Source organism: Phycomyces blakesleeanus (genome assembly GCF_001638985.1).
Source record: "Phycomyces blakesleeanus NRRL 1555(-) unplaced genomic scaffold PHYBLscaffold_8, whole genome shotgun sequence".
In the NCBI taxonomy this organism is placed as follows: Eukaryota; Fungi; Mucoromycota; class Mucoromycetes; order Mucorales; family Phycomycetaceae; genus Phycomyces; species Phycomyces blakesleeanus.
The window spans coordinates 1,077,730-1,098,518 of NW_017265141.1; the positions used below are offsets into that span (position 1 = coordinate 1,077,730).

The 20,789-nt window shown below is 37.2% G+C and overlaps 6 protein-coding genes across 6 annotated transcripts; 4 read left to right on the forward strand and 2 right to left on the reverse strand.

The window, feature by feature from the left end:
* Positions 1 to 71: 71 nt before the first annotated feature.
* On the forward strand, positions 72 to 3,253 carry PHYBLDRAFT_144317 (hypothetical protein; the record flags this gene model as incomplete). Its single annotated transcript, XM_018431190.1, has 5 exons — positions 72 to 1,211; positions 1,276 to 1,421; positions 1,484 to 1,619; positions 1,683 to 1,787; positions 1,844 to 3,253. The coding sequence occupies 5 exons, from the start codon at positions 72 to 74 to the stop codon at positions 3,251 to 3,253; spliced, it is 2,937 nt and encodes a 978-aa protein (XP_018293006.1).
* A 415-nt stretch (positions 3,254 to 3,668) lies between these two features.
* Positions 3,669 to 3,973, reverse strand: PHYBLDRAFT_111450 (hypothetical protein; the record flags this gene model as incomplete). Its single annotated transcript, XM_018428218.1, has 2 exons — positions 3,669 to 3,825; positions 3,936 to 3,973. Coding segments are annotated over 2 exons (195 nt in total), but the record flags the coding sequence as incomplete, so codon positions are not given.
* Positions 3,974 to 4,210: 237 nt separating this feature from the next.
* PHYBLDRAFT_158554 (hypothetical protein) lies at positions 4,211 to 4,829 on the forward strand (the record flags this gene model as incomplete). The annotated part of the gene is made up of 3 exons (XM_018433812.1): positions 4,211 to 4,301; positions 4,378 to 4,501; positions 4,635 to 4,829. Coding segments are annotated over 3 exons (295 nt in total), but the record flags the coding sequence as incomplete, so codon positions are not given.
* Positions 4,830 to 7,371: 2,542 nt separating this feature from the next.
* On the forward strand, positions 7,372 to 8,315 carry PHYBLDRAFT_111254 (hypothetical protein; the record flags this gene model as incomplete). Its single annotated transcript, XM_018428202.1, has 2 exons — positions 7,372 to 7,833; positions 7,905 to 8,315. Coding segments are annotated over 2 exons (873 nt in total), but the record flags the coding sequence as incomplete, so codon positions are not given.
* A 2,567-nt stretch (positions 8,316 to 10,882) lies between these two features.
* PHYBLDRAFT_144321 (hypothetical protein) lies at positions 10,883 to 11,898 on the reverse strand (the record flags this gene model as incomplete). Its single annotated transcript, XM_018431191.1, has 4 exons — positions 10,883 to 10,964; positions 11,036 to 11,320; positions 11,391 to 11,836; positions 11,884 to 11,898. The coding sequence occupies 4 exons, from the start codon at positions 11,896 to 11,898 to the stop codon at positions 10,883 to 10,885; spliced, it is 828 nt and encodes a 275-aa protein (XP_018293010.1).
* A 434-nt stretch (positions 11,899 to 12,332) lies between these two features.
* Positions 12,333 to 20,721, forward strand: PHYBLDRAFT_144322 (hypothetical protein; the record flags this gene model as incomplete). Its single annotated transcript, XM_018431192.1, has 5 exons — positions 12,333 to 12,441; positions 19,267 to 19,355; positions 19,463 to 19,908; positions 19,979 to 20,263; positions 20,571 to 20,721. 5 exons carry the CDS (start codon positions 12,333 to 12,335, stop codon positions 20,719 to 20,721), a joined length of 1,080 nt encoding a protein of 359 aa, XP_018293011.1.
* Positions 20,722 to 20,789: the final 68 nt, after the last annotated feature.

Sequence of the window (20,789 nt, forward strand, 5' to 3'; positions counted from 1 at the left end):
ACGTAGCCCCGACACAGCTATTTTGGGAAGTTCGTTGGCTTTTGTTCTTTAATGTGCAGAAATAGAGCTTCATGTCGACAATTCAACTTCAGGATGATTGGAGATCATTTGCTTCTGGCGGTGATATTACCGAGGATGGGTCATTCTCCAAATGGAATGGCTCGCCAAAAGCTAATGGAAAGAAGATTACACCGGTCATGAACGACTTTAATGATTTTTTTAACTCGTCCCCAAGATCTTCTCAACCTACTCCAAAACCGGCAGCCACTTCTTCCGATAAGACCGTGCCGCAACCTTGTCTAACCACCTCGCATTCACATACTAGCCTATCCTCAGCCTCAGCCTCTGCACAGCCCACCACCCCATGGATAGGAAATTCAGGGTCCGATAACTTGCTTGATGTTTACTCTGACGATAAACAAGTCTCTATAAGTAGTTCTTTTGATATGCCTGAAACGATTATAGAGAATCCACCAATTTCAAAGGAGCCTGAGGTATTGGACTCACAAGTGGACCCAAAATTTGGATCAATTGTATTGGATACAAGCGAAAAGAACCCGACACAATCGGAGGATCTTATTGACACAACAGACCATGATGGTGCCTCACAAAATGAGGATATTCATGAGCCAGATTTTCTGGAACAAATTCAACAGGAAGACGCTACAAACGAGATTTATGAGTACCAAGATACTGATCGAAAACAAAGTTCTGACAATTTTTCTTGCCCGGAAACTGAGCATGTTTCTGTACAACCGTTTACAACTAGTCCCAAAGAATCTCAATTGGATAAATTAGAAAGTCCAGATCTGCCAGATATTTCATCAGACGTTTTGGAAGGGTCTTCAATACATGAAACAAGTTTATGTCTAGAAAACATAATAATAGACAAAAATAGCCAAGAAACCGATCATTCAAGCCATTCTTTAACTGACAAAAGTATCAAAACGCCAGAGAAAACAAACGTGGATGAGCTTGACGCATTTGGTGATTTTGAGGATTTCGATGATTTCAACGACTTTGATTCTTTTGATTCTTTCGAAGAGCTTGAAGCATCAAAAGAAGATGAAGACTTTAAGAATTTTGATGATATGCTTAAAATTCCAGAAAATAAGCCTCCGGCCTTAAGGATAGACACAACACTCGGGGCACGTACATCTCAAAAAACACATGTACCTCCTGAGGAGCTCGCTCACTTTGACCATTACAACGTAAGTAAAGCATATTTGTAAGTCTCATTATGAGTAGTGCATTTATTAACTTATTCTGATAAAGTATCGGCCTATTTTTATAAGCATAGAGGAAGCAGTAGAAATGTGGAAACCTGTATTAAATGCAATGAATGATATTCCAGAGCTGAAGAATTACACAGCGAATGCACCAAAAAGTATCAAGCATCTTGTTTTAGTGGAGGCTGATGAGTATGTTACCTAAAAGATGGCTAAATAGTGTCTAAATATTAAACCTATATTTGATATCACAGATCATTACATTCGCGATTAACATGGACAACCGTTACACATTGCATGGATAATGATACTGGTATCCCAAGAGTCAAATGGTCAAATTCTAAGACCGAGAGTATGTACCTTGAAGCACTTCATTGTAAGCGAGAAAAGGTATGCCAGAAAGGAAGGTATGATGTAATATTACTTATTAACATAAACGTATATTTTATATAGTCCGAAATAGCAGTAATACCTTCCATGCTTCGGATTACAACCGATGAACCGACTGAGGAGAAGAAATACTTTTCAGCTTCTACAGCTAATCCCCCTGTTCATCAAGTAAATATATAGCAGCAAGAGCTATTATACGGATAATTTATTAATAATCACTTTAGGTTCCTAGTCCAGTCCAAAGTCCAGCTTCTGTAAAGCCGTCTTCTGCAGGCTTTGGGTTTTCTTTTTCCAAGCTTTTGCCCCGATTGTCAACGACATCATTACCAAAATCACCGGCTTCCCCACAACTATCATTTCCTCAGCAACATCCTTTAAACCAGAGCTGCTTGTCTCAACCATGTACACCCAAGGCAAGCTTTGATCGGCAGCACATAAAAGCTGCATCATCTATATCTACGGCATCAACACACGGAAGAAGCAATAGTGCATCTAATCTAGGTTCAAACAATTCACGCAATCTACACACTCCACCCAAGCGGTCTAGTACTATAGCGACTGACTGGCTATCTTCTGATGATAATTCGTTTCTTTCTCAACTTAACCAATCTAAAGTTGCGACGCACTCAAACATGAACCCTCATCGGCCTCAGAGTAATAGTATGGACATCCTTGACTTTACTGATTCTGTACCTGTCAACAGCCCTACTCGGCCATTCTTCTCATCTCTCACTCCTCTGGTTCCTATGAAGCCCTCAAAAAATACTCAAGAGCAACCAGACAAAAATGTCCAACACAGACACACCATGCCAACCGAACTCTTGTCACTTTGGAACTCTCCAAGTTTATCTGTTAGTCCAAAGCAAACTTATCCTACCTCTCCTACTTCATCCATCATCCTTTCCCCTGTCCACATGGATAACACAAGTAATCGAGGTTCACTCGTTGGTTCACCTACCCAGATAAATTCAATCAAGTCAATGGATCAATTCTTATCAGATAAACCCGTGCAGACTGAGACGACTAAACCTCCTCGACCAATCTTACCACTGGAAGATTTTTGGTCAAATAAACCCCTTCAACCATCAAAATCGCCAGCAGAGACTCGATCAACAATGCCCATTCAATCGCTTATACCAGTAGACGACTTTTGGGCAATTGAGTCAACCCAACCAATCCGAACAACACAGGAAATCAATAAAAATCAACCATCACTAATGGATGATTTCTGGTCAAACGATTTTATTCAACCAACTAAACAAACCCAGCCTACTGAACATTCTTATCCCGTTCCTTCAATGCAGCCGTTTCAAACGACCCACAACGCCATTATTCACAAAAAAGAAACCTCTTTAAACAATACTGCTTATAATGTGATGACACATAAAGCTGTACAAAACCGTACTTTGCAGTCAGGCACTAAAGCATCCGAAACAAAAATTGATTTTGAATTCGGGGATTTCCTGGCTGCACCCCTTGAAACAAATGCCAGCGATGATTTTGGTGACTTCGCATCCAGCTCTCAACACGACGACTGGCCATCAACGTGGGAGGTAGCCGATACTTCTACTACGGCATCTAAGCAACCCGTCAAAGAAGAAGACGAATGGGGAGAGTGGGCTACATTCAAATAGCGCCAGAGAAAATAGCAGTACAGCGTAACTGCTAATAAATAGTATATGGTCTCTTTTTCACTTTTCTTCATCTTCTTCTTCCTTTGCTCATCCACTTTGGTAATATACACTATCCATTTGCTTTCTGATTGAGGTTTTATTTTTTTTGGGGTTACCACTTTTATTGCCAGGAAGTATAATGTAGATTGATGGAACATACACACACGCAAACACATGCACACACCTAGTTATCTTGGTTTCTGTACTGTTTAGCCCACTAATAAATAAAATGATGCACATATTTGTTAATTGGTATGCTACGGAAGATTCTCAGACTTATCAATTAATTAAAAAAGTAAATATAAGATACTTGCCAGCATAGAAGGGATCCAACGCTTAGGTTGCTGGTAGCGTTTCTGTAAACAATAGTCAGTAATTATGTATGCACAAATACTGTTGTATTTATACAACATACCTCCTTCTCAGCAGAGACACTCCAGACGGCACCGAGGGTAACGATCATGCCAAGGGCAGCAATTGCAGTGTTGGACTTCCATGTCTTAGGCTGTGCCCACCAACCACCAGCGGGGGACCTTTAATTATTATAATTATATTATTATTGATATTTATATTGATATCGATATCGATATCGGCTTGTTATTTTCTGGTTTGAATTGTGTATTTTGTTTTACTGGGGACTTACCAGACTTGCTTTGGGTAAGGATAACGGCTGACAGCACCCTATCAAATCAAATATCGTGTTAGGTTTTTAAAAATCAGACATTAACCGGCTTAATGAGTGAGCGATTCATACCATGATTTAATGAAAGAGTATGTTTGTGTTGGAACGTGAAAAGTGAAAGGAAAGAGGATGTTTTGAATGCGGAGATCAAACACTCGCGACAACGTCATCATTCTGCATAGGGGCCATTTAAAGACCAAAGCCGAGCGTCCTGCATAGAATCTTACGACGTGTGAGATGAGTGATGCCAATTTTGATGCTCTGTCTTCCCTACCAGGCCATCTGTCGTCTTTTTCTGCATCAGTAGACAATGGAAAAGTGATCAATGTAATTCCTTGATTAACATGATCTATTTATATTTACTTATAATAAAAAGGCTTACTGATCCTACACTCGTTTACAGAGTACTGCCAGTCCTGAAGAAACCGCAAGAGAGGCTCGAGTTGCTTACCAACTATTGAATGATGCCTCTCATTTGGGTACTTTATTTAATGAAAATGAAGCAGACAAACTTAAGCGAGTAACAGGTATAGACATGAAGTGAAACTTAAAGTTGAGACAAAAAGACATATAGAAAAAGAAGAAAAATGAGAAAATGAGAAATATAAAGAAAGAGGAGCGCAAGTAATCGAACCAGTGTTCATTGACTATATGGGATAGTCACTTTTGGTTCCCATTACCATACATTTACTGCCAACAGCGATGCGATTTATGGTATCCAGCGCCGTACTAGCAACTGAACATTTGTTATCATTTTTCTTATCAATAATTGTAATAATAAATAAAACACACACATATATATATTGGATCAAAGAGGTTTACACGAATTCTTTCGAACCAAGAAATTGGAATTTTATTCTATGTGTATATATTTTCTATTTATTTTCCTTTTGGATCCACTGCCCGCATACGGCGCATTTGACATTTGTACTTTGGTTAAACGTCCGCTTGTAACGTTGTCATGGTGAAATCATCCTTTCTTTCTTCTTTCTTGCTGCCGACTTATTCGATCAGGAACCTCTTTTTGACCCCCTCTCCTTTTTTTATCGCTTACACACACACAAACACACATACACACACATATATATATATATACCTCTATGTCTAATATACCTCCAGATCGATGCTCTGTCAACCCTATCCGACCATGTTCTCGCTCTAACACTGGTCATTCTACAGTCGATGAGAAGGACACTCATGCCTGTTGCTGTCTTCACACAGATTCCCCATTGTATGCACGATTCTGGCCAGCGATCTTTCTCTTTTCCGCCATTACCGACTATCCCCTTCCACTTCCAAAAGGGAAAAAACCAGGTCAGCATCGTGACTGGGGTTTGATGCCTATCTTGGTGGTTCTTGGAATAGCTGGGTTTGTATATTACGGCTACCTTATTCATGTTAATCGTAAGTCACATCACAGCCTACTTAGTTATATTTGATATGGATTGATCATACTTATGTATTATCTATAGTGGTCTTGTTACGGATAGGGAAGAAAGCACAGGCGATAGTCTACTTGGTCTTTTTTCACCTATGGTTCATAATGTTCCTAGCTTCGTATGCCCGTATTGTATCCCATACACCTGGTCACCCAAAGGTATCCTAATCCTTGATATATATTTTCAAAGACAGTTTAAAAGATTTAGTGTCTGGGTGTGTGGGTGTGGGTGTAATATATATGCACTCCATATGTATGCGTATGTATGTGTATGCAGGTACTTGTATATTATTATCTAATATTTACTTAATTACTCTGTATAGCCATCAGCAGCTCCAGCAAATTCTTCGTCTAATCACGATTCTCAACAAGAAAGCGATACTAGTGCAATAACACCAGTATCCTGGGGTGGGGAGACCGCAAATGTACCCGAGTCTATCCTAGGTGGCCCAAAATGGTGTGAAATATGCCAAGTTTGGAAGCCTGATAGAACACATCACTGCAGAGTCTGTGACAGATGTGTACTAAAGATGGATCAGTAAGTCGGTCTTTATTTTATATAGTTGCATAATCTAACAAATACATATATGTATATTATTTGTTTATTTTTCTTAGCCATTGCCCATGGTAAGCCTCTGATCAGGTACGAAGTCGTATGTAATTTAAGCTGGATCTGTAGGGTAAACGGATGCGTAGGATTGGAGAACTATCGATATTTTATTCAGTTTATCTGCTACACCTCTGGAATGGCTACTTGGATATTTTTAACCACATTGGCATCTTTTATTATGTATAACAGCATGGTAAGCGGATGCACAATTTATTTTTCAATATATTGTCTGTTGACAATGTATAATAATACTTGATATATATTATGTAGTCTACTTTTGATGGTGTAGCTCTAGCAATATTTATAATGTAAGTTTGGTATTTGTATTTTTTCAATTATAAACTAAATTATGATACTTTCTTCATTTGATTGCTTGTTTGTTTAGCTCTGGTATTGTTATGTTCTTCATTGGCATATTCACCTGCTCCCATCTTTGGCTGGCCATGATAAACCGCACTACACTCGAGAATATAAACTTTCGACAATGGACAGATACTCGAAAGAAGGAAGGTGGCCAGGATGTTAAGCCACCCAACACATTTACTACTACCGGACGTAATATATTCTTTCAGAGTGTGTCTGCCAATTGGATCGAAGTCATGGGAGACCAATGGTGGCTCTGGTTTTGTAAGTCAACCTGCAAATCATAGTAAATAAGATACCATATATTTACCGTGTAATATCTTATCATAGTACCTCTTGCTTCAAATCATCTATCAAAACAAGATGGCATTCACTTTGGATACAATAGAGACGTGTATGCAGAGTACCTATGTGAAAAGAGAACCAAATAAACAAGATCAATACTCGCTTCTTTACCCTTGTTGTCCCACCTCTGTCGGACATTCCTCTTACTCTTCTTGCTCACGTTGTGTTTATTCGGAACAGCTGCATTTTTTGAATTCTTTTTTTATATACATATACATATATATATATCAGTGTTACGCCAAACCTTGCAGCAGAACAGTATGTCACATATTTCGAATGGTTACCACAACTATGGTGGTATGGTCGCAACCCAGTCCACAAAAGACAATGTCCCAAGTTGTAATTCTTTAATCGATCTCACGCAAGTATTAACCCTTGATCTAATATCTCTTGCAAAATATTAATTCTTATATTCGCAGTGTCCTTAAAGGAGAAAAGCTTTCAGCCGCTGTACTCAACATCATTCGTAATCTTTTTCCAGAATGGGCACATAATGTTGAAAAAGTCTCTCTAGATCGTGTTAGTGGTGCACTCACAAAGTAGGCCTTCAACACTCATCACCGTGATTTGATCCATTGACCAAGCTCACATATTTGAATCTATTTTACAGTGCCGTGTTTTTTGTAAATGCACCAAATAAGAGACGCATGCTGCTCAGAGTGTATGGTATTGGTTGTGATCAGATCGTTGATCGTGCCAAGGAGTTGTTTTGGCTGGCACGTCTCTCAGATTTGAAGATTGGCCCAGCATTGCTTGGCACGTTTGAGAATGGCAGATTCGAAGAGTACTTGGATTCTACCACATTAACCAGCGATGCAATCCACCAACCTATAATCTCACAGCAGATCGCTATCTGTCTTCGACGTCTTCATGATATTATCAATGTCTACCCTCCTTCGAAAAGCCAAACACTTGAAGTGTGGTGCAACATTGACAAGTGGTATCGTGTTGTTCTTGGATTGGTACCATCATTAAAAAATAAGAACGCAGATTGGGGTAAGATCTTGGATGCCTATAACCTCGATCAGCTTGGGCAAGAAATTTTGCAGTGTAAGGCTATTTTAGAACGTGTTCAAAGCCCTGTTGTTTTTGCGCACAATGATGTAAGTGGGAATCTGCTTGACTTAGGTATAATAATGCATATGCTTATAAAGTAAACTGCGTAAATTACTAGACACAATACGGTAATATTCTTCAACTGGAGAAGACTGGAGAGTTAGTTGTGGTAGACTTTGAATATTCAGGTTACAACCCTCGTGGCTTTGATATCGCAAACCATTTTTGCGAATGGATGTATGACTACCATTCTGATCAGCCAGCCTCACTTCAAGCAGACAGATTTCCTACACTTGAGGAGCGTTTGAGGTTCTGCAAGGCTTATATTGACGCCGGGGAAGATAATAGCTTGTGTGCAGAAGATCTGGAAAGAGAAGTCTCTACATGGCTTATGGGACCACACGTTTTCTGGGGTCTTTGGGGTTTGATCCAGGCAAGCCAAAGTGAAATTGATTTCGATTACTTTTTGTTCTTCACACAACGCATCAGTGCCTTTCGAAATGAGCTAGCCAAATGGTCAGATAACTAATATGGTGATCTTTGCTTAATCTTCTTCATCTCTCTCTTTTTCTTACACTATGATTTGTATTATATTTCTTTCATAATCACTTGTATCAACACCTCTACTTAAGAAATAACGCATATAATAAAAGGAAAAAATAGACTTTTTTTTATTAATAGAGTGGGTGTTGTGCCGTGGCAAAATCAAATCAAATTGCCATAACGTCCAAATAAAGAAGTCGGATGTTTAGGTTCTCAAAATATTATAAACACCGTAGAGTTGGAGGGGAATTGTGGCAATTTAAAGAATTCTGTGGCAACTTCAAAATAGAAAGCAAATCTGCTGGAATACAAAAATTTAAACTAAGAGACATAAATTCGACAAATATACACCACACAAATCTGGAACAGCAAAAATATGGACGGAATTTTTATTTGCCCACCAAATTAAGTGTACACTTTTGACCAATTTACTATGTTATCGGGATATCGGGCTATCGTGATTCAGGATTATATTTTTGAATGAATGCCTCATTAGAAAATACACCTTGTCTACCTTACCAAGGAACACAAGTATAATAAGACAGCTCTCAAGTGTAATATAGTAGTACCAAAAACATTATTAATAATATTTTTTAAAGACAAATGTAAGATCAAAATCAAAAAGAGACAAAAACATAAAGATAATATCAAAGTCAAATGAGATCAAAATTTATTGTTCAAATTTTTATAAGGGGAATATAAGTTAGGTTAAATTAAATTAAGTATACTAAGATATTCCAGGCCATGCTAGTCCAGTCGAGTCCAGTCGGTTCCAGTCAAGTCCAGTCGGTTTTTTTTTGGTCCATTTGATTTTTCTTTTGATCTTTTTTTTTGTCCGTTTTTTTTCTTCTTTTTTTTTTGTCCAGTCAATATAAGCTAAGAGTGATAGGAGGAGGAGGATTTTGGTATTGAAAAATAATAAAGGGGATAATTTGGACTTTTTGTTTTTTTCTTGTTTTTTTGATTCTTTTTTTGATTCTTTTTTTTTTGTCCAGTCAATTTCACGGAATAGTAATAAGAGGATGATTTTGATATTGAAAAGAATAAAAAAGATAATTTGGACTTTTTTTTTTTTTTTTTTTTTTGTCCAAACACAGCACACATAGTAAAGGGGATAATTTGGACTTTTTGATTTTGATTTTTGATTTTGATTTTTTTTTTGATTTTTTTTTTACTTCTTTTTTTTTGTCCAGTCAGTTTCACATAATAGTAATAAGAGAAGGGGGTTTTGATATTGAAAAGAATAAGAGAAGGGGGTTTTGGTATTGCTCCTTTTGCTCTTTCTGTTTTTTTTTGAGCTTCTTTTTTTGAGCATTTTTTTTTGTTTTTTGTTTTTGATCAAAGACTTCATTTGCTTTGTATGTATATATGTAAAAAGGGATTTCATACCTTGTCTTAATCCAGAGTCTTGTTCCAGTTCGCAGCTTTGCTTCAATCCAGGTCCAGGTTCCAATGCAGTGTTCTTCCGGTTTGTTCATCTTTTTTTTTTTGCTTTTTTTGTTTGTTTTTTTTGCTTTTTTTTTTGCTTTTTTTTTTGCTTTTTTTTTTGCTTTTTTTTTTGCTTTTTTTTTGCTTTTTTTGTTTTTTTTTTTTGCTTTTTTTTTTTTTTTTTTTTGAGAGAGGAGGGCTTAGTATATGCCTGTGTGATTTTTGGACAGGACTTAGTATAGGCCTCAGGGTCGGATTTCTTTTGATCCTTTTGGAGTGGAGGACTTAATGTGCCTGATCATTTCTGATAGGTTTTGGTCTACGCCTCGGTTTTTGGATTTGATCCTTTAGGAGTGGAGGACTTAGTATATGCCCGTTTTTTTTTACAGGACTTAGTATAGGCCTCGGATTTAGTTTTTGGTTTTTGGTTTTTCTTTTGGAACTTGCTTTTGGAACTTTGCATTGGACCCCTTTTTGGAAATCGACTTGGCCTTGAGACTTGGAGGTACAACCCAGATTTTGGACTTTGATAGAAATGCGCCTCTACTTTTGTATGTATATATGTATGTATATAAGTGTGTATATGTATGTTTGTATGTCTATGACTATGGCTATGACTATGTGTATGTGTGTGTGTGTATGTGTGTGTGTGTGTGTATGTGTGTGTGTGTGTGTGTGTGTGTGTAAGAAAGAAATAGAAAAATAGAAATTGTGTGTGTTTGTGTGTGTGTGTGTGTGTTTGTGTGTGTATGTATTTGTCTACTTCTCTAATTGTGTACTTCTCTATTTGTTTGTATATGTTTGTGTGCTAGGACTAGTACTAGAACAGTACTTGGACAGTGTTTGGACATTTGGAAATTTGGACTTGGAAAAGACTTGGAAAAGACTTGGAATTGGACTTGGACTTGGACATAGCAATGTACCTTGGCTTGACTATTTTGGAGATTGTACTAGTGACTATGGGGCTTGATCTGAGATAGAGAGATAATTGTAAGCATATTTTTTCTCTGGTAAATATTGTTCTGGTTGTTTTTTTTCTGCTTTTTCTTTTTTTTGTATTTTTTTTTTCTTTTCATTTTCTTTTTATATTTTTTTTTCTTTGTACTTCTTTTCTTTTTTGACTATCTATCTTGATTTGGCTTTGAATCTTGACAGTGACCTTGAGGGTCTCTGAAAAACCTTTTTTTCTCTTGCGCGCATTTGGAGCCTGTATTGTAGCAATACAAAGAACAATTAGTCTATGTCTTGATATATTTCACCCTTTTCCCCGACACTTACATTAGCCTTTCTTGTGGGCCGGATTGATGTTTGCTCTGGCGCCTACTTTGGCCTTTCTTGCGGACCAATTTGTCCTTTTTTCTGGCACATACTTTGGCCTTTCTTGTGGGGCGGTTTGCCCTTTTCTTCTGGCACATACTTTGGCCTTTCTTGTGGGCTGGTTTGCCCTTTTCTTCTGGCACATACTTTGACCTTTCTTGTGGGCTGGTTTGCCCTTTTCTTCTGGCACATACTTTGGCCTTTCTTGTGGGCTGGTTTGCCCTTTCTCTGGTGCGCACTTGGAGCCTGCATTGTAACAATACAAAAACAATTAGATTATGTCTTGAGATAGTTTGGTCCTTTTCCCGACACTTACATTGGCCTGTCTTGTGGGCCAGATTGGTCTTTGCTCTGGCGCATACTTTGGCCTCTCTTATGGGCTGATGTGGCCTTTTTACAGGCGCCCATGTTGGGCTTCTGGTGAGCCTTATCGGCTTTCGACGAGGTGTCTTGAGGACACAACATAGCCGACAATTTTGCGGCAGAAATGGAACCATCGGGTTCCCCGGCAGAAGCAACAGGAAGCAACAGGAAGCAAATGTCCGACCAGTGGGATAAATGTCTCCTACCAGTGAGATAAATGGACCCGCCAGTGGAAGTAAAACAGGCGGCTGGCAACTGGCAACTGGCAACTGGCAACCGACGGCTATATGAAAAGGTCCACTGGCGAGAGATAACAGGTCCACTGGTAGGAGGAAAGGGCCTACCAGTGGGAAGCAACAAACCCACTGGCAGAAAAGTCCCACTGGCGGAAGCAACAGACTAACAAAAAAAGCAACAAGCAACAGTACCTTTCAAACAACATGGACCGCCGTGGAAGGCATCGGGAAGGAACAAGCAACGGGAGGGAACAAGCAACGGGAACTAACCCAAAAAAGATGGTACCAGCCGCGCCCACCAGAAGAGACGACAGAAAGCAACCAGTAATACACAGGAATACGGACAACCGGCTCACACGCTACACGCGCGCTTGTGGACTTGCTCGATAGACCATGGTTGACCCGTGGCTACTACTCCATCGGGCCCTTTTGAAAGAAAGAAACAAAAAGAGAGAGCGGTCGGTCGTAAGAGTCCAAAATCGGCTCAACAAGCTTAACAAAATAATATTGCCAAGGCTTTATGAACGTCTTTTGAACTCTTACAGTCGCCTACTCCACAGGCTTTGATTAATTAGTATTCAAAGCTGCATCGCACATAACGTAAAAAATCATATACTTATCTTAAAGTGATCTGGCTAGCCGTTCATAAGAAAAGAAGCATGGCTATCGGAAGACCCTCTTGGCTTCTGTGTATAAACGATGACCGGCCGGACATAAACCCATATATTACCAGAAGCTCTCCATCGTCTCCACCAGTAGACACGGCCAGTACAAAGAAAAAGGGAAAAAAGGAAAACCAAAAGACGCGAAAATTTTTCTCTAGTTATAAAAACAGAAATGGAGAGATGATGACGCCTCCCTCACTTTAGTCCAATAAAATTCATTGAAAGTATACATCAATCAAAAGATTGGGGGAGATAGGGGGAGGAGGATGGATGGATGCATCCTGTGTGGTGTTGGTCACGTTGATCATTTGTTTCCGTCACTACAAATACTTTTCAGAGAAAGTACCTGATTATAATATTGTATATACACAAGCTGAAAAATGAAAACAGAAAGCCTTTTTAAAATATAGCACTGGTCTTGCTTTCCAACTCTTACACTCAGTACCTATATGCTTACTTTTTGCAGTGTTATGTTGTAGTATCCTTTAAATGTATCTACTGTTTCATAAAGGCCAGGCCTTGAAAGGCGTTTTCGGAAAAATTAAGGCCGTCATGATATAAAAGATAGGGGGGAGATCATGCAAATAAACAGGCTAAGTCCAAACAAGGAAACCCAATATAGATAAATTCATACAGATATGTATCACACGTTTTATATTTTCTCTCACTCTCTTTGTTTCCTTTCAATGGTTACCAAGTTACTTATGAAGCTAATAAAGCAAGCACACCAAGGCAAGAGGTGTTTGGTAAAGAATACAAAACATACAAGACATAAAAAATGGCTATAGTTACTTGGCTTATTATTTATAAAAAAAATTGAATAATTTTGATAGTGTGCTTCTGTTAATCAAACAAGTCTAAGAGTACGCCTAATCGTAGCACTTTCACGTGAATTGATAAATCCCTTTATAAAAAATATATTTTTCTTAAGTTAAAGAGTGCTTTATACTGCTACTCTCGAATCGACTCTTTTACATATTCAGTATATAAAGACTCTCTATATCTCTTACTAGGCTTCTTTTATTTACCCTATATGTATTAGATTAATGTACTCTAAGCAATAGGCAGCACTATAGATTGTGTATTGAATAATGCAATTTATTTTTGTAATAAAAAAAAAAGAGATAAATATGCACTTTTAATAACAATATATATCATACATGTAGTATGACAATATTATCTGAAATCCTCAAGCCTCTTATAACTTACAAAATAAAATCTAAAGCCGAGTGCTTTAATATATTATGCCTTTTGCAAATGTAATTTTAAGCAGACACGCAAGTAATTTTTATTTTGTGCATGTATAAAAGGCAAGTGGTTACCTTTTGTTTATTTATTTTTAAAGAAAAGAGGTTGGATATAAAATTGAACAATGCTTTTGCGACAACACTTCATAATTTTCTGCTAACAATATATGTTATTTGTAAATATTGTATTAATACTGGTGATTCTAAATGTTACTAGCCGTGTCTTACGTGAATAAAAATGTTGTGACAATGAGCTTTAGTCTTTCGGATTTTAAGCTTGCAGATACTTGGGAGTTATATTACTATCGACTAACAGCTTTTATTTAAATACTTTAAAGCATGTTTTTTTAATATATAAAGAAACATTACTGTTTATGTTCCGAAGTCAATCATATTTTTTTTGCTTTGCAAGCTGTAACCGTATATAGAAGTATTTTGCATTTTACTCTTTTTGTAGAGTTGACAAATTATTAAAGTTTACAGAGTCTCTTTCTTGCCAAATTGCTATACAAAAACAAAGAATTGACAATCAAAAGTGAGGTATTCGGGATTATTTATGGGCTAGTATCTCAATAATGGGAAAAGTAGATACTGTGAGAGTGTTATTTATTAAAGAGACAAAATAATATTGTTTACAACAGTTACTATTAAAATCCCTGTAATTCAAATCCCTGTTGTGTAATGGTTGGTTTACACTGTCTGAGTGTGTAGTGTACGTGTGCCTGGTGTATAACAGTTCCAGAGATTGTTAACTTACCAGGTCCATTAGCAAGAAGGAACCAGTGTTTGGTTGTGGAGTCTGTTCTTCACTCAATTGTGGTGTGTATATCACAACAAGAACCTATTTACTTATGCGACTATAATAATTAAAGGCTTTGATATTCACAATCAACTTGTGTAAAGTCCATATTTGTGAGTCTCTATTATGGATTTACTGACTGGTCTATTAGCTTGGAATTTGATCTTATAAATAACACTCTTTTCAAAAATAAAAAAAAAGCTTTTCATTGGATGCTATCCTCATTTCTGTGGGCTTGCAATATTCTACTCAGCTTATAGTTCTTTTAGCATTTCATAACCGGTTTTCTTTTTCTCGAAAGTCTATGGATCCCATATTGTACCCGATCTAGTACTCTTTTAAAGAAGTGCTCTACTCTTTATATGCTCTGACCAATAAAAGCCTTTCTTTTATTCTGAACGTTGCACACTTGTAGCAGGCTGAATACTGCTTACAATTATTTTGCTTATAAGTAAACTTTTCCTTTTTTTTTGGGGGGGGGGGGGGATTTCATAGAAGAAATTTATACTATTCATTCTAAAACCGTTTAAATTTTATGTTTCGAGAAAAGTGAAGAGAATAAAGAGGATAGGATTTACGACTGTTTATATATGATGCTTTATTTCAAAAGAAGAGAAGAAAATTAATGCGATTCAATTTCTTTTACACAGTACCAGCTTCTGGTATCTATATGTTCTTGACATATGGTGGGTTGGTTATGTGGTGCAAATGTCCAACTCGGTGACAAGAAAATGAATACGGGTAGAAAGACAATTTTATTAAGGAACAAATAAAAAGAGCTATTTAACTACTTCGGGCTATTTCTACAGCTACGTCACTACTTCGAAGTTCATCGCGATGAGCAATACAAGAAACACCGGTGGATAAGATCCACCGTGTCATTCTCTAAATTATATTTCAGTATATTTCGAATAATTATTATTACTAAACATATTTAAGGAGTTTTATTTTGCTGAAAATATCTATGGGTACGTCGACACTCTAGTCATACCAGCTAGAGATTTTGAACAAGAAAGAGTATCTATACTATTGTTAATATCTGAATTTTTTGACTTAAGTACTCAGAAAATGTTTTTGATTTATAAGTAAACTAATGTGTAATATTTAAATAAAGTATAACTATAGTAAGATAAATATGTAGCTGAGATAGCACTATATAGTATATGTACGATGTGTGATTGTGAATTACATATTATGATAAAATATATAGTAATAACAAACTACTTGTAAAATAATTTGTGTATTAGCAATTAGAGTGAAAGTAGATCTGTTTAACTGGAATTATTAATTGCACATTATTTCTTCGTTGGTCTTGATCTCAGGCTCAGCAGTAATCAATATTTATTTATAACGATGGTCAATTATTGCTTACAATTTTGACTACAAAAAATAGTGTTGTTTATAAATATTATCTCCAGAGTCTTATCACTTTCTTCATATCTGCTTTGGTAACTTAATATAATATTTTCACTTTTAAACTCTTCAAATTGGCAACTCTTCATTTCGACCCCAATCACAAATCCGTATGCGCCAAAGATCTAGTCTCTTTTCTCTCTTCTCTTTGCTGCTATGATTATCCTTTATCGCACCCTACTGTAGACCTCATTCCAGACTTCTATGCTCTTGATCGTGCCACGTTGCGTGTATATTCACATTTTCGACTGGCCCAAACATATCCCATATCTCTAAATCTTTCTGTATCGATTATGTAAGCCAATTAATTAAGTCATGACCTTGGGAAGAACATGATTGTTACAACTGGTGCAGCAATCAATTGAAAAACATAAGGATTGTAACAATGAACCCCAACGATAACTATATATCTCTATTTCAATCTCTTATTTATTATTAATTATCCAAAGAAGCATAGTTTATCCCAACATCTTAGTAATAGCTTAGTAATATCTTACTAATTATACTATTTTATTTATTCTCAAAATAATTTTATAAACATCGAAAGATGAAAGCAATAAAGAACATCCTTACAAATCACTTCTATCTTCTTTTTATCTTTCTTGAGAGAACAAGCTGCCAATTGCCAATATTAGGGCTAAGGAGTTGTTAGAGGAGATTGATATATATTCCTTTTTTCTATTAATCGTTTGGATCACTTTTTACACAAACCAACACAGCCCGTCTCAATCGTATTCATTCGGATTATTATATGTCTTTCCGTATTTTATCAGAGAAGCTTGCCTTTCTTCTTGTATTCACCGCTTCTCTGCATGTGTTATTTCTTGCTTATAATGATTTATCTTAATCTTATGTGCACCGCCATATCTTATTAGTAGATATAATAGTACCGAAAGTTCCGCTGGTTGTTAAGCCATCAGGTATATCACGTTATCTATTTACTAGCCTTTACATCTATGTATCCTGTAAGAAATTTTATTACTTTATAAAATTACCCTTATTTACATGTCAGATCCAGTTGGTCACTTTGTAACTGTGTTATACACACCACAGTTGAGTGAAATACAAACTCCACAATCCAGAACGGATACTACAATTGATAATGAATCTGGCAGGATCACATCTCAGGAATGTAACACGCACCAGGCACTCGTACACTTCACACTGCTTCAGTGATAATCAACCATTAACCTACGGAGATCTTAAATTAGGGAACCGGATGTCTGTATAAACAGCTATGATCTTCTTTCTTAAATAAACAACACTCTCACAGTATCTATTGTTCCCTTTTAAAATCTTATTCGTATACCTCAGTAACCACAAATAGAAATATAGTCACCCCATATATGCCAACAGCATCTCCAGCTAGCTGTCCCAACTCCTCTATCTGTTCACTTCAAAACGACCCACACCAACACTTTATTTAATTGGCTCTGGGTTGAACTTTCGTTGCTGTGCCTAATTGGAAAATATGGGAAAAATAAGAAACTGGCCCTACTTGGGCACATTTAAAAAACAATAATCACGGATAAGAACTACACTGACCAATGCATCTTTCTTTGTGCTCCCAAATCAAGTCGATACTTTGTGGTAGTTATATTTTTCTTTCTCTCTTATTATTTACTCTTTATTGTATAATTTTTGTACTAGAATTCCCAGGTATCTGCACGCGTGAGATCCAAGAGACTAATACTCATCGTCACAATGTTTTTACTCGAATAACATACAGCTAGTAATATTTATGAGCTAATATTGTTAGCAGAAAACTATGAAGTGTTGTCGCAAAAGCATTGTTCAATTTTATATCCAACCTCTTTTCTTTAAAAATAAATAAACAAAAGGTAACCACTTGCCTTTTATACATGCACAAAATAAAAATTACTTGCGTGTCTGCTTAAAATTACATTTGCAAAAGGCATAATATATTAAAGCACTCGGCTTTAGATTTTATTTTGTAAGTTATAAGAGGCTTGAGGATTTCAGATAATATTGTCATACTACATGTATGATATATATTGTTATTAAAAGTGCATATTTATCTCTTTTTTTTTTATTACAAAAATAAATTGCATTATTCAATACACAATCTATAGTGCTGCCTATTGCTTAGAGTACATTAATCTAATACATATAGGGTAAATAAAAGAAGCCTAGTAAGAGATATAGAGAGTCTTTATATACTGAATATGTAAAAGAGTCGATTCGAGAGTAGCAGTATAAAGCACTCTTTAACTTAAGAAAAATATATTTTTTATAAAGGGATTTATCAATTCACGTGAAAGTGCTACGATTAGGCGTACTCTTAGACTTGTTTGATTAACAGAAGCACACTATCAAAATTATTCAATTTTTTTTATAAATAATAAGCCAAGTAACTATAGCCATTTTTTATGTCTTGTATGTTTTGTATTCTTTACCAAACACCTCTTGCCTTGGTGTGCTTGCTTTATTAGCTTCATAAGTAACTTGGTAACCATTGAAAGGAAACAAAGAGAGTGAGAGAAAATATAAAACGTGTGATACATATCTGTATGAATTTATCTATATTGGGTTTCCTTGTTTGGACTTAGCCTGTTTATTTGCATGATCTCCCCCCTATCTTTTATATCATGACGGCCTTAATTTTTCCGAAAACGCCTTTCAAGGCCTGGCCTTTATGAAACAGTAGATACATTTAAAGGATACTACAACATAACACTGCAAAAAGTAAGCATATAGGTACTGAGTGTAAGAGTTGGAAAGCAAGACCAGTGCTATATTTTAAAAAGGCTTTCTGTTTTCATTTTTCAGCTTGTGTATATACAATATTATAATCAGGTACTTTCTCTGAAAAGTATTTGTAGTGACGGAAACAAATGATCAACGTGACCAACACCACACAGGATGCATCCATCCATCCTCCTCCCCCTATCTCCCCCAATCTTTTGATTGATGTATACTTTCAATGAATTTTATTGGACTAAAGTGAGGGAGGCGTCATCATCTCTCCATTTCTGTTTTTATAACTAGAGAAAAATTTTCGCGTCTTTTGGTTTTCCTTTTTTCCCTTTTTCTTTGTACTGGCCGTGTCTACTGGTGGAGACGATGGAGAGCTTCTGGTAATATATGGGTTTATGTCCGGCCGGTCATCGTTTATACACAGAAGCCAAGAGGGTCTTCCGATAGCCATGCTTCTTTTCTTATGAACGGCTAGCCAGATCACTTTAAGATAAGTATATGATTTTTTACGTTATGTGCGATGCAGCTTTGAATACTAATTAATCAAAGCCTGTGGAGTAGGCGACTGTAAGAGTTCAAAAGACGTTCATAAAGCCTTGGCAATATTATTTTGTTAAGCTTGTTGAGCCGATTTTGGACTCTTACGACCGACCGCTCTCTCTTTTTGTTTCTTTCTTTCAAAAGGGCCCGATGGAGTAGTAGCCACGGGTCAACCATGGTCTATCGAGCAAGTCCACAAGCGCGCGTGTAGCGTGTGAGCCGGTTGTCCGTATTCCTGTGTATTACTGGTTGCTTTCTGTCGTCTCTTCTGGTGGGCGCGGCTGGTACCATCTTTTTTGGGTTAGTTCCCGTTGCTTGTTCCCTCCCGTTGCTTGTTCCTTCCCGATGCCTTCCACGGCGGTCCATGTTGTTTGAAAGGTACTGTTGCTTGTTGCTTTTTTTGTTAGTCTGTTGCTTCCGCCAGTGGGACTTTTCTGCCAGTGGGTTTGTTGCTTCCCACTGGTAGGCCCTTTCCTCCTACCAGTGGACCTGTTATCTCTCGCCAGTGGACCTTTTCATATAGCCGTCGGTTGCCAGTTGCCAGTTGCCAGTTGCCAGCCGCCTGTTTTACTTCCACTGGCGGGTCCATTTATCTCACTGGTAGGAGACATTTATCCCACTGGTCGGACATTTGCTTCCTGTTGCTTCCTGTTGCTTCTGCCGGGGAACCCGATGGTTCCATTTCTGCCGCAAAATTGTCGGCTATGTTGTGTCCTCAAGACACCTCGTCGAAAGCCGATAAGGCTCACCAGAAGCCCAACATGGGCGCCTGTAAAAAGGCCACATCAGCCCATAAGAGAGGCCAAAGTATGCGCCAGAGCAAAGACCAATCTGGCCCACAAGACAGGCCAATGTAAGTGTCGGGAAAAGGACCAAACTATCTCAAGACATAATCTAATTGTTTTTGTATTGTTACAATGCAGGCTCCAAGTGCGCACCAGAGAAAGGGCAAACCAGCCCACAAGAAAGGCCAAAGTATGTGCCAGAAGAAAAGGGCAAACCAGCCCACAAGAAAGGTCAAAGTATGTGCCAGAAGAAAAGGGCAAACCAGCCCACAAGAAAGGCCAAAGTATGTGCCAGAAGAAAAGGGCAAACCGCCCCACAAGAAAGGCCAAAGTATGTGCCAGAAAAAAGGACAAATTGGTCCGCAAGAAAGGCCAAAGTAGGCGCCAGAGCAAACATCAATCCGGCCCACAAGAAAGGCTAATGTAAGTGTCGGGGAAAAGGGTGAAATATATCAAGACATAGACTAATTGTTCTTTGTATTGCTACAATACAGGCTCCAAATGCGCGCAAGAGAAAAAAAGGTTTTTCAGAGACCCTCAAGGTCACTGTCAAGATTCAAAGCCAAATCAAGATAGATAGTCAAAAAAGAAAAGAAGTACAAAGAAAAAAAAATATAAAAAGAAAATGAAAAGAAAAAAAAAATACAAAAAAAAGAAAAAGCAGAAAAAAAACAACCAGAACAATATTTACCAGAGAAAAAATATGCTTACAATTATCTCTCTATCTCAGATCAAGCCCCATAGTCACTAGTACAATCTCCAAAATAGTCAAGCCAAGGTACATTGCTATGTCCAAGTCCAAGTCCAATTCCAAGTCTTTTCCAAGTCTTTTCCAAGTCCAAATTTCCAAATGTCCAAACACTGTCCAAGTACTGTTCTAGTACTAGTCCTAGCACACAAACATATACAAACAAATAGAGAAGTACACAATTAGAGAAGTAGACAAATA